The following is a 12719-nucleotide window of genomic DNA, read 5'->3' on the forward strand; positions in this document are numbered from 1 at the left end:
CAGGAGATGCATTTCACAGTTCAAGGTGTCAATGCAATCCAGCTACAGTAAAGTATATTTAGGTACTACTGTATGCAGATACAAAACACATAATGAGGTGCTTTCCCGGACAGGGATTAGCTTAATCTTGGTTTAATTATGAACTATAGCTAGTTTTAACAAACATGCCTTACTAAAAACATTACTTGTGTGCATTTTGAGGCAAAACAAAGGGCACTGATGTATTTTAAGATATGTCAGTGCAAGTTGTTTTCAGTTTGAACTGCTCTCACATTTAGGACTAGTCTAATCCCAGTCTGGGAAACCGCCCCATATGGTTTAAGTAATCAGAGGTGCTTACCTTCTGCAGCTGCAGGCCTGGTTGAGGCCTAAGGCTGGGCTTAGGGGCCAGGCTGGAAGAATTTAGGTTGTAGTTTTTCTGGCTGCGGCTTTCTTTCAAGTGGGCCTGAAGCTTTTCTCTTCGCCTCCTGTATAGACCATCATAATGTGATAGGTACAGTATATGAAATATGGCGGGATATTAAGTTAGGCCCAGCACAGAAAAATCATTTACATGCACACAAATCACCTCACCCATTTAAAAAAAATATTCTCTGACAGTCTGGACAGCCCATGAGTACTTCATGGACGAGAAAATAATTTTGGTTTCACAGACGTGTCATCATTGTTAGATTTTTTTCTATTGTCAAGCTGCTTTACAAATGTACTTTACAGTATTAGTGTTGCTTGGTCATTCTGCACAGCCTTTTCTACATGAAGCATTCTGACTTAAGGCCTGTATCAACCGATTTGATGTCACCAGGGCATTTAAACATATAAAGAGATTAAATACTGGTGCAGATATGGCTTTTTCCTTTGAACAGGTGATTTCTGTTAAAACATTTGGGTTTGTATTTAGTCAAATCAAATGTAGCAGATATATTCCTTGTTCAGATGACTTTTTAGATATATAACTTTTAGGAAGTACTTCTAACTGTCATGTTGATGTATAAGACATACAGAAAGTTAATCTGAGAATAACTGCAATTTTAGTTTCATCCAGAAATGGCGCTAGAGAGGCACAAGTTACAAACTGCAGCTTTGATCATGCTGTCATCACTTTTCATAGCATATTGCAATCAAAACATACATTTCATGTTATATAATTGAGTCTTAATGCAAATTTAGTTTTAATGTCTGAAGATATGGACAATGTCAGATGGCAAGCGTGCTTGGAATATTGTGCATATGATAATTGTGAATAAACCTATTTCAATTAAATACAAGGCAGTAAAAGTTGAATAGCAGAAGCGCGAGCTGTGACACATTGAAAGTGAAGCATGCCATGGGCCAAAAATGTTTTAATTAATTTGAGAAATGTGGTCAGTGAACCTGCGCATGCTTTTATATGAAAGTACAGTAGGAAAGTAATTATGTCCCCTCCTCCAGTTATTAAGTTTCTATGCTTCCATAGCGATAGCTTTTTCCTCTAGCTTGTTATAGTAGCCCCCTTTTCAAACGATATGCCCTGGGGAAAAGCTCAAGCTTTGATTAATTCTGTGGTCCACTTACTTGTTCCGACAGTAGAGAGCCACACAAAGGGTGCCTAGAAAGCTGATCCCCATAGCAATACATGTGATAGACATCACTTGCCTTTTGTACACCTCCTTGCTCTCTGTTGGGACAAAACAAACAAACAGAAGAAAAAGGAGAATTGATGAGCAAAACATTCTCTGTTATACAAAACCAACATCATAGTGCGTATCCAAATATGTCTACAGAGGGAACAAATGTAGTACATTAAATATTTCCTGTTGCAAACAGATAAGAATACCAGGAATAAGAAAACACATCTGTTTGCTCGAGTGAGTGCTTACTGTAAATATTAGAATTTGCTACTCTAAAAAAAACTATGAAAGTGGCAGAAAGCAACTGTTATCGCAAAAGCATTGTTGAATAAAATTGTTGAAAATAGGGGAGTAATAGATGCTTTTTTCTTAGTGGGGATGGATAGCTCAGGACAAGTGTTAAGGCTTAAATGGCCGCTATTAAGGGTGAAAAATAGCAGCTGTCATTTCTCATATGAAAGAGTAAATCACGCTTGCCTTCACAAGTGTTAATAGGCAATCAATCAGATTATAGTCAGACACAACAGACTTTACAAGCGGGTACCACAAACTTCACATTAGAATGATAATGAATGTGCTGTATGCTGTGGCTATAGGTACAACAATGATACAAGCTTCACAAGGTCAGATTCAGATGGAGCATCATCGCTTTCCAAAGGATTATATGGTAAATACAATAGAGAATCTATTCACATACATTAACTAACACTTTTAAATCACACCAAAATGTTTTATTCATCATTTATTTATTATTTCATCATCATGCTTTTTGTGTTTTCCAAAGTGACTTATTATATCATGCCATTTTTGTCCACCTTCACCATAATGAGAGAGAGAGAGAGAGAGAGAGAACATGTAGTATAGCTCATAAGTCTCTTTACATTCTGTGCCCACTCCAGCGCATTACCTCATCCTCTTCCAGGTATCATTTCACATATCATTTCTCTTCCAGGTACTATCTCTCACAGAGAAAAGCGTGATGGGGTGCTTATGAGAGATGGTTTATGTTAATTTATTTTTTCTTTCAGTCAAAGCCTGCTATTTTTCTCTGTACCATCACAGATATCATCAATCTTCTCAAAATATCTTTTTGTGAGTGTGACAGGCTTCTGTACAGCATAAAAACAATTTATTTCTTCATAAAAAAGAATATTAGTTTGTACTGCATGTATGCTGTACCAGAAACACACTTAAAGAGACTACAGTTTTGTTGTTAACTGATTTCTGACTTAAAGAACACTTATGGTTCGATTCACGATTTTATATTTCCTTTGTTGTGTAGGTGTGTATTAATACATGTTAACGATTTGCAAATGGTACAAATCCAAAAGTAAATGTTGACGCGAGTTATCGTCTCCAACGTAAATCTTTTTTCTTGCACACAGATTGTAGGCAACAGTTTACTTCCTGGTGACATAGAGAAGACCGATATTATCATAATTCCTTCTGCTTCAGACTCACAGCCTGTAAGTTAACTCCTGTTACCATTGCATTATGACCAAATCTTTCAAACATGGTGAGGAGCGTCACATTTCCGGCTGATGTCAGAGGTATTCAGGCCAATCACAATGTACAGATTAGCTGGCCAGTCAGGGACACAGAGCTTTTCAAATCAATGAGTTTTGTACATGAATCAGAGCATTTCAGGAAGAGAGTGAAATCTGGAGCTACAAAAATGTATGGTATGTGGAAAATAATGTGTTTTTAACCATAAACCACAAAAATAACCTTGTTTTTAGCAATGAAATAGGTGCACTTTAATGATAATGTTCTGTTTTACATCAATGTTATGTTAAGTGGGCAAAACACTTCACTGTAAAATATTTGCTGTAGTTATGCAGAACATAAAGCATTCTGGGAACATGAAATCCTCATCCACCTTTTTCAGTTTTTTCCTTCAGATTTTTGGTTCCCAGAATGGTTTGCATGAGGCTGTTATTTTTGTTTAAGATAAAAGCCGTTTCTCAATACCAAGTACGCCAAACTCGGACTTGTGTCCTTTGTAGTTCGAACTTGCAAGTTCAGACTCGGAAGAACGAACTCCTGACGCGAAATGCATTATGGGAAACTTCGCTGTCATAAGTCCACACAAGTCTCCTCTGATGCATCCTCGATAAAATGGGCGGATCAAGAACACATCCGGGGATTTTATGTGAACTTGGGCTTGATGCGAACTTTGAATTGGAACAGTACTTGGGCCGCGGCTGATGACGTTTCACAAGTCCACAAGAACGCAAGTACAGACAAGAACGCATATTGAGAAACGGCTAAAGACTTGTTAATGTTTAATGTTCATTTAACTTTGAACAAACTGTTGCCAGTAAATAACAACAACATAAATCTACAGTAAGTTACTGGCAAACAGCTGCCAGTAATAGTGTCATTTCTACAGAGATTTTTAACAGTGTTGCAAAAGAAAGAATATTCATTCAATTCAATATGATTCAGTATACTGTAAATTGATAGATAGCTCCAGAAAAGTACAATAAAGCATTTTGTACTGTAAAGTTACTGTATGTACACCTTTAGGAGTGTGCACTCTATAAAAAGCTGAGTTAAAAAATGACAAATGGTTAAATTAACCCAGAAAATTTTTATATTTGACCCAGCAATGGGTTGATACAACCCAGCATAGGTAACTTACAACCCAACAGGTTGGGTCCATTCCTTTTTGACCCACTGCTGAAAAAACATAATAATGTATGAATCCTCTAGCACTTTTGAAAATTAAATTTATGGAATTCAGATTTTATTGTATCTAAAATAAAAAATAAAAATTATGTTTAAATGTGATAATTAAATTAAGCTATAATAAGAGTGTAATTGACTAAATTTTATTAGTCCTATATGGATTTAATTTATTAATAAATTTGTTTCTAAAAAGTTTCTCAACTACTCAACAGTCTTCAGTGAATTAATTATGATCTTTAAAGTTTTACATACTGTACATAAAATGGTTTATATTTCATGCTGTCTGTCATTTGCAGTCTATTCAATTGTGCCAAACTAAAAATGTTTCTTAGTGTAGGGCTACGTGAATACACCCATTGTGAATAATTGTATACTTGCCTCCCATTGATTACAGTGCCCACATACAGAAAACATATCCAAAACTACAAGACTTGCAACCTACTAATAACACTGCACTCTGCATATTTGAGTTTTCATACATTTAAATATACATCACTTGAAGTATGAGACACATTTTTAGTTTTAGAATTCATACTGTACAGCTGTGAATGCATTTGATGAAATTGAATTAAATTGTTTTACTGTGAGATCAAATCACTTTGATAACAATGACAAAGGTCTTGTTAGTGTGATATATTAGTTAATAGTAAGGGCTGCTTTGACTTTTACTCACTTTATTGACTTTCTGTTCTGAATTTATTTTATTCTTGTAATATATTATTCAAGGAGGGCATTATAAGGTATAAACATCTTGTTATCTTGTATCTGTTTGATAATTGTCCTATTTTAGGTTAATACCTATTAATGACAACTACCTATCATTACAATAATACAACTAAAATAACTTTTTTCTGACCCCAAAGATTTTAAGAGGAAACATATCAGAGGATTGTGGTACTTTCCTAAAGGTATAGCTCAGAAGTGAATGTGTTTAACCTGAGCAGGATCTTTAAGTTTATATGGTCATAGTTTATACAGCAAGATGGTGTTTATTAAAAACAATATAATGTCAGTTGTATATTGAGTGTTGTTTAGCCATAAAGCAATAGATCCTGACTTCTTACCAGGGGTGTAGCTAAACATTTCCAGATCAAAGTTACTCGTTTGTTTGATTTCAAATAATCCTTTTATTTCTTTATTTCCTCAGTCATTTTAACTAAAAGGAAAAGCAAGCTCAGTATGAGGTCTCACAGTAAAAGGCCTGCGGGAATCACTCAGCCCTCACTTACAGGAAGTGACACATTCTTCACAGGTTTTATTTTGAGCTCTGAATATGAACATGGCAGCTATCAAACCATCACATATAAAACAAATGTAAAAAACACAAAGGCTTAAACAAGCTGTCATGCTGTGAGTCACAGCGGTGTGAGAAGCAGGCTATGGCCATCCCTCAGTATCCATAATATTTCTTATTCAGACTCTGTCTCAAATTACACACTTAATGTGGTGTCTCATTTGTTATTTTACACTCTACAAATAAAAACTTCTGACTTCATTTACTTTTTGTGCCTAGAGCAATCAGTTAATATCATTATCTTATTTTTGTTGGAGGTGGCGTGTTTAGGGCCTCTTGCATTAGAGCTCCTCATATACTATACTGTATTTAGATGTAGAGTTAAAACCGACCACAGCTTTTTATGATTCATAAAATTAAATCGACAGATCATTTATTTGTTTATTGTTTGTATATAAACAATTTCTTTGATGAGATTATTTGTATTGGCTTAAATGGAATAACGAAACGACTCATATTTTGTTTTATTTAATAGGCTACTCTTGGAAATTATGTTGCTTATGTTTATAAAAATTAATCATTTTTTTATCTTTGTTTAAAGAGTATTTTTGAATTATTGACTCTAATAAAGTCTAATAAATTTTAAAATATAAAAAAAATGCTTCCCTACACACTGACATAGTTTTCAAAGCTGCCTATATTTAAACAGCAATACTGCTTTATTATAACAGTATTTTTGCCTGAAGTGTGTTGCTGTTTAAAACAGAATTTTATAAAAGACTTATAGCAGGAACATTTGTCATTAATTGTGCTTTTCTTTGCATGAAAAACAACATTTATTGCAATCCAATGCAGAACATCTATCCATCAATTTTTGGAACTGCTTGTCCTCTTTAGGGTCGCTGTCGCAGCTTATTGGGCCACAGACATAGCAATTTTGTTTCGGCCCAGCTCCGGCCCACACAACCAGTTTTTCTCGGCCCAGATACAACGAAGAATGACGGCCCTACAGTGGCCCAGTTCTGGATTACACACAATAGCCCATAACTGGGCCAGAACAGGCCCTACAAACAAGCCTACGATGGCCCTTGCATGGGCAGCCCTCACTTAGCCCCCAGGAAGCCCTCATGCAGCACAACCCCCAGAAATTGCATTTTACATCTTACTTGTAGACTCATTTTCTTACTTTAGGTTTAGATTTTGTTTCATTTGAAGTCACCCTTACTGTGATCAGTGTTTGTTTTAGTTAAACTTGACTCTTGACTCTTACCTTATTTAGTTTTTTGACTGCTTTAACGCTGTGTTTTTAAGACATGTTGTTTACAGCAGGGAAAAACAATAGAGCAATTCTTTGATGGTGGTTAGCACTGTTAATAAAGTCTAAACATCATCAACTAGAAAACGTATGTATTAATTTAATGTTTGAACACTTATCAGAAGCATCTTTCTCTGACAGTAATGTGATACTACAGTATGGGATCCAGAATTTTGAAACACTGACACTTAAAATTAACCGGGGTGTAATGTAGACACACAAACATCAAGAATCAGAGTATGAATTACAATGATGGTGACAATAAAATGAAAAACTTCATGCTGCAATGCATGCTGGGTATCAACAAATTAAAAATCTCATCCAGGACTCCCATCATGCACTGCAGCATGGATAAATAATGAACTTTCTACTATGTTCTTTGTCACCATGGTTGAGATTCATACCCTGATTCTTGATGTTTCTACTTCCCAAATATAAAGCAGTTAATTTTTGTTTCTAAAATTCATTAATGGCAAACTGCTATAAAAGTGCTGGATCTCACATACATGATTGACAATTAAGAAACTTGTGATTAGTAAATTAATTAGATGATGATCTTTACCATTATGTACCAACCACCACAGAATTGCACTATTACAGTACCAAAACAAATGTGTTTTACAGTATAAACACAAAGTTAACACAACCAAGGAAAAGGAAGCACTCAAAAATGCAAGGGTCAAGAGTCCAACTAAAACAAAAACCAATCACAACAATGGTGACTTCAAATGAAACAAAATCTGAGAATGGTGAGAAAGAGGATAACAGAGCTTTTAATTCTGCTTCAGTGTTACTTTTTAACACTCTGTAAGATTTGTACAATATATACATCCAGCAGGGTTCATTTAACTCTGGGGGTTTTGCTGTATAAGGGCTTCCTGGGGATGCAGGGCCAGCTCTAAGGGGCCAATGTTTCCCCTGTGAGCAAACCTGCATGGTGCCCTAAGGCTATGCCCAGAAAAAGGGCCATCGCAGGCTTGTTTGTAGGGCCTGTTCTGGCCCAATTCTGGGCCAGTTATGGGCTATTGTCTGTAATCCAGAACTGGGCCACTGTAGGGCCGTCATTCTTCGTTGTATGTGGGCCAAGGAAAACTGGTTGTGTGGGCCGGAGCTGGGCCGGAACAAAATTGCTATCTGGGATGGTACTGCCTGTGATGTGTTTCCTATATAACAACATATTTCTCTCTGCTTAATTATCAGAGTTAGATGCATCGTTGACTCTAAAAACAAACTGTGCTAAATAACATTAAAAGTCGTTCACTGGCTGGTTATCATAGGAGAACCATTTTAAGTGCCATATAGCACCTGTGTCATAGCACCTAGAGCACATATAGTGCTCTGTAGAACCACAAGTGGTGCTATATTGATGTTATATCACTCTGTATGGTTCTTTATAGGTGCTGTAATATAGCACTAAAAAGTATTCCTCTATGATTACAATTTTAGTGCTATTTACACTGAAAAAAATTATTCATTCATTTTACTCAATTTTTTTTAAGGTAAGTGGTTGCAATCAATTTATTTAAGCTACATGTAAACAAAAGTTTTTTGTTTTGTTTGGCTTTTATAATTGTTTTTTGTTTAAATGTAACTTAAATAAATTGATTTGCAACCACTTACCTTAAAGTAAATTGAATGAATAATTTTTTTCAGTGTTTTTCACTGTTTCCCCAAAACACAGTAACTTTGTTGCACATCCGTTGTTCGAATCATGTTTTTTCAACAACATAGTTGATGTCATCACATACTGTATATATTTGAGTAATAACATTATTTAACACTAATTAATCCGTTCAAGGCCAAATGAAGGTCAGATTTCTGCTGTAAATAATGAACATCTGAGCATCTAATGACTTATCCTATTTTTGTTCTTCCTTGTTTTTCTTTATTCCTGATGTTTTATTCAATCGCTGTCCTTCTAACATCACTCAATTTAATTTGTATTTAAAATGCTACTCAAGTTTGTGATGCAGTTTGAGAATGTTTGATGGAGCGATGGTTTTGGGAAAAACACCAGACACACACATTTTTTGGGAAATGCATCTCTGGATAGATATTCATTCACAGACGCACACACTGGGCAATTTTTTTTTATCTCCAGTTTATGTTATCTGCATATCTTTGAAATGTGGGGAAAACAGAGTACCCAGAGGAGACCCACATTGACACAGGGAGAACTCCACAAAGAAAGCTTTGCTTGTTCGCTGAATCAAACATTTTTGCTTGTTCTGTAAAGATTACAAATAAACTTGTGTCAGGAAGTGACGATTTACAGAAAACAAGACAAAAGCTTATCTCAGATTTAAAAAATCAAAAGATTTTGTACACATTTTTGAGACTGATTCTGCTTTCTGTGCAGAAGTGTGGCTGTACATGTACACAGCGTAAAGGGGAACATTGCTGCTGTTTCAGGAGTCAATTTTTTCAAAGTTCCTTGTGTCCTATTGCGTGTATCCATCCGGATGTTGACGTTGTCAACAAAATGAGCTGATCTCTGCAGTAAATGACAGTGTCATGGTTGGATAGTGCAGATTAAGGGGCGTTATTATCCCCTTCTGACATCACAAGGGGAGTCAAATTTCAATGATCTATTTTTCCACATGCCTGCAGAGAATGGTTTACCAAAACTAAGTTACTGGGTTGATCTTTTTCATATTTTCTAGGTTGATAGAAGCACTGGGGACCCAATTATAGCACTTAAACTTGGAAAAAGTCAAATTTTCATGATATGTCCCCTTGAAGTTATCTTAAAGTCTATCCCAAATGCACAAATTTATAACCCACACACCCACAGAGACTTGACTAGCAACACATACTGTAGGTACTGTATATTCTGGCTTATGGTACGAAGGTGATGGTTCATTGGAGACAAGGCTTAGTGCGGTATGCCAAAGTAGGACACAACTATTCTGACAACTGGAAATTGTCTTCTTTTCGTCTTTTCCAAAACTTGCACTTTGTATTTTTCCATTAGTTCTGTTGTGAAAGTCCAGACTACTATAAAGATCTTCGACAAGGAATCAGATAAGTTGCTCGGGAAGGCTGCTGGTTCAAGTTGCAATAAAAGTAGTGAGCCATAAGCTATCACCACTGAGCACGGTGAGATGCTTATATTAAAGACAACTTGTGCTGTCAATTGAACACACTCATTTTGTGTGATTAATTATAAGAAAAATAAACTGAAAATTAATGCAATTAATCATGTCGCTCTCTGTAAGAGTGTGTGCTGTGAAGAGCTACCTCGGATAGATTAACAAACTGTGTTGCTGTGAGCTGTAGGCCAGTGATAACCTTATGTTTAATGATACAGAAATAAAACAACATATTGACTTCAAAAGCCAGTTTTGTAATGTTGAGTTAATGTGTTCGTCCACCAGAATAATGCAACGTCTTTAAAATAACTTAATTTGAAGGCTTTTCTCAGCAAATGCTTATATTTTATTGGGGAGTTTCCCAGGCACGGTTTAGATTAAGCCATGACTAGGCCTTAGTCATTTTAGGACATTTACAGTAAGTAGTTGTAAAAAACACACCTTACAAAAAATATATATATACATTTGATCTTACGATCATTTATCAAAAATGCGTACGTGTGATTCATAAACCAAACACAGAAAATGCGCATATTCCTTTCAAATCTATAAATTGCAAATGAACTTGAACTTTTGCGCGCAGCCGAGCAGTTTCATATCTCCGCCTTTAAACGATGCCTAATTAATGTCATAGACATATAAAAGAGCGCTTGTCAATGTTTAAACCCAATTTCAAACAGCAAGAATGGTTTATATTTCCAAAAACCTGCAGCAATCAGACAAGCAAAAGTGTGTAAATCTGCTCAGACGCTGACGTGGCGCTAGGCACTTTTCCACGTCAAAGACAGTTTAAAAAAAAAATGAACTTTGCCGTGGATTTTTGCGTACGCACACTTTACGATCAAATCTGTGCAAACGCATGCTTTATAAATGAGGCCCCTGGTGTGCATCTTGAGATAAAACAATGACAACGATATATTTTAAGATAGATCACTGCAAGATGTTTTCAGTTAAGTCAGCTCAAACAAGCATTTTAGACTAGACTTAAGCCATGTCTGGGAAACCACCATATAACTTCATTAATCATCAGTATCATTAAATTAGTTCTATTAAACATTGTAATTGATTGACAGCTACTTATAAAGCATTGCTACCTACATCACATGATGTACAAAAAGTACCTGGTACTTTTTTAGTACCACCTCAGTTGAGGTTCCAGGCAACCCATACCGACACTGAATTATGATGTGTAAACACTGCAGATTGGTCAGATTTGATCATTTTACCCTCGTGTGCCGTGGAGCAATTAAAGTGATGCTATCATCTGTGTTTTGTTGTACAAGTTCCCAAACTCCCTTTCAGCAGTGAAAAACATCCACCTGCTGAGATTCAAGAGCACTATTCCATCGATATGCTCCATTGCTCCTGTGCTGTGTGTTTGTTTGTGTCGCGTTTACGATGTCCCGGCAGCAAAGGTGGCATAACTACAACAATAAGTCTGTAGTCCCACCATCTTTAAAGCGGTACTAAACTGCAGTGGAAAAGCAAACTGAGACAAAGTAAAGCGAGCCATGCCGCACAGTACCATGCACTAAAAAGGACCATTAGATGCATCCTCCTTATTAAAAGTACTGCTCACACTGAAGGGCTTCACACTGGAAATAGTTAACCCTGGGTTATTTTAAACACCAGGTTGACAAAATACTGAGTTATCTGTTTCACACTGTTCGTAGTTAACCAGGGGTTAAGCGATAACCCTGGGTATTCATAATCTGACGCTTCTGAGCAGGGTTTCATAAGCCCGTTTTTAAATTACAAGTGTGAAACAATCATTATTATGTTTAAAACTAGGGATGGGCACGAGTACTCGATTGCTCGAGTACTCGAACGTGGCATCGATGATCGATCACGAAAACGATGATCATGTGGGTTTATTTATTTATTTATTGTGGATATGGCGGCATTGGATGTCTGGTTAGCATTACAAGCGCATGTGGTAGTAAAGACTGGGTCTGGAGATGCGTGTTTGACGTCGTGTCAAGCTACGCAGACCGACGTATGACATCAGTAACATTACCATGCGTGATTCAAAAACAAACAGATAATTCCACTAGGGGTGTGCCGGTTTCAGAATTGGTGATGACGGTTATGACGTGAGTCAAATGTGACGGTTCATAACATAACCGTCTGTGGGGGGCGTTTTGCTCGTTTAAATGTTTGTGGATTGACGCGAAAGTGTCATTTTACCATAAAATCATGAATGTGATGCCAAGTGTGTTTTAAACAGTAATGACTTTAAGCAATTTAACAGAAAGCAATGAAATATTTAAAAACACACTGTTGACAGAAGACTGCGCTGTCACTCTCTGCTCAGAATAAATGAATCCTCTCTCATCTAACGTTATTTTGATAATCTTCAGAGAAACAGATTTAATTGTGTCTATATCTGTCATAACATGTACCAGAATGTGGGTTAAAAAGCGTCTTGAAGAGGTTTTGCTCATAAATGCATGTAAAGTAAAGTAATATGACCTTGAGATTTTTATACTGTTATCAAACTGCACAGTATGCGCAGCTGACAATGGCCACGCGCGGCAAACGCTCTCCACATCCAGTACGCGCTGTTCAGTTCTCACACTTGCGAAGTAAACCGGCGTTTGAATAAACAAGACACTGATTAGCTACTTACTCTACGTTTATTTAAAATTAACAGCAAGACAAGCAGTGAATGTGCTTTCAGGAGAGTTAGTAGATTAGCATGGGAGAATTTGAACTTGAAAAGCGGAGTGTACTGACGTCTTTCCGCGGTTAAAACAACATTCCTTCTTATGGTCATTCAT

The 12719-nt window shown here is 36.4% G+C and overlaps 1 protein-coding gene across 2 annotated transcripts in view; it reads right to left on the reverse strand.

Annotated features, from left to right (window-relative positions):
• The window catches only part of nrg3a (neuregulin 3a), a 354166-nt gene that overhangs the window by 20401 nt on the left and 321046 nt on the right, over positions 1 to 12719 (reverse strand). For both annotated transcript variants that reach the window (XM_065296948.2, XM_065296947.2), the window contains exons 5-6: positions 1552 to 1654; positions 341 to 467 (exon numbers count right to left, since the gene is read on the reverse strand). In XM_065296948.2, coding sequence (XP_065153020.1) covers positions 341 to 467; positions 1552 to 1654 — 230 coding nt within the window. The remainder of the gene's footprint in view (positions 1 to 340; positions 468 to 1551; positions 1655 to 12719) is intronic.

This window comes from Paramisgurnus dabryanus, chromosome 20 (genome assembly GCF_030506205.2).
Source record: "Paramisgurnus dabryanus chromosome 20, PD_genome_1.1, whole genome shotgun sequence".
Taxonomy (NCBI): Eukaryota; Metazoa; Chordata; class Actinopteri; order Cypriniformes; family Cobitidae; genus Paramisgurnus; species Paramisgurnus dabryanus.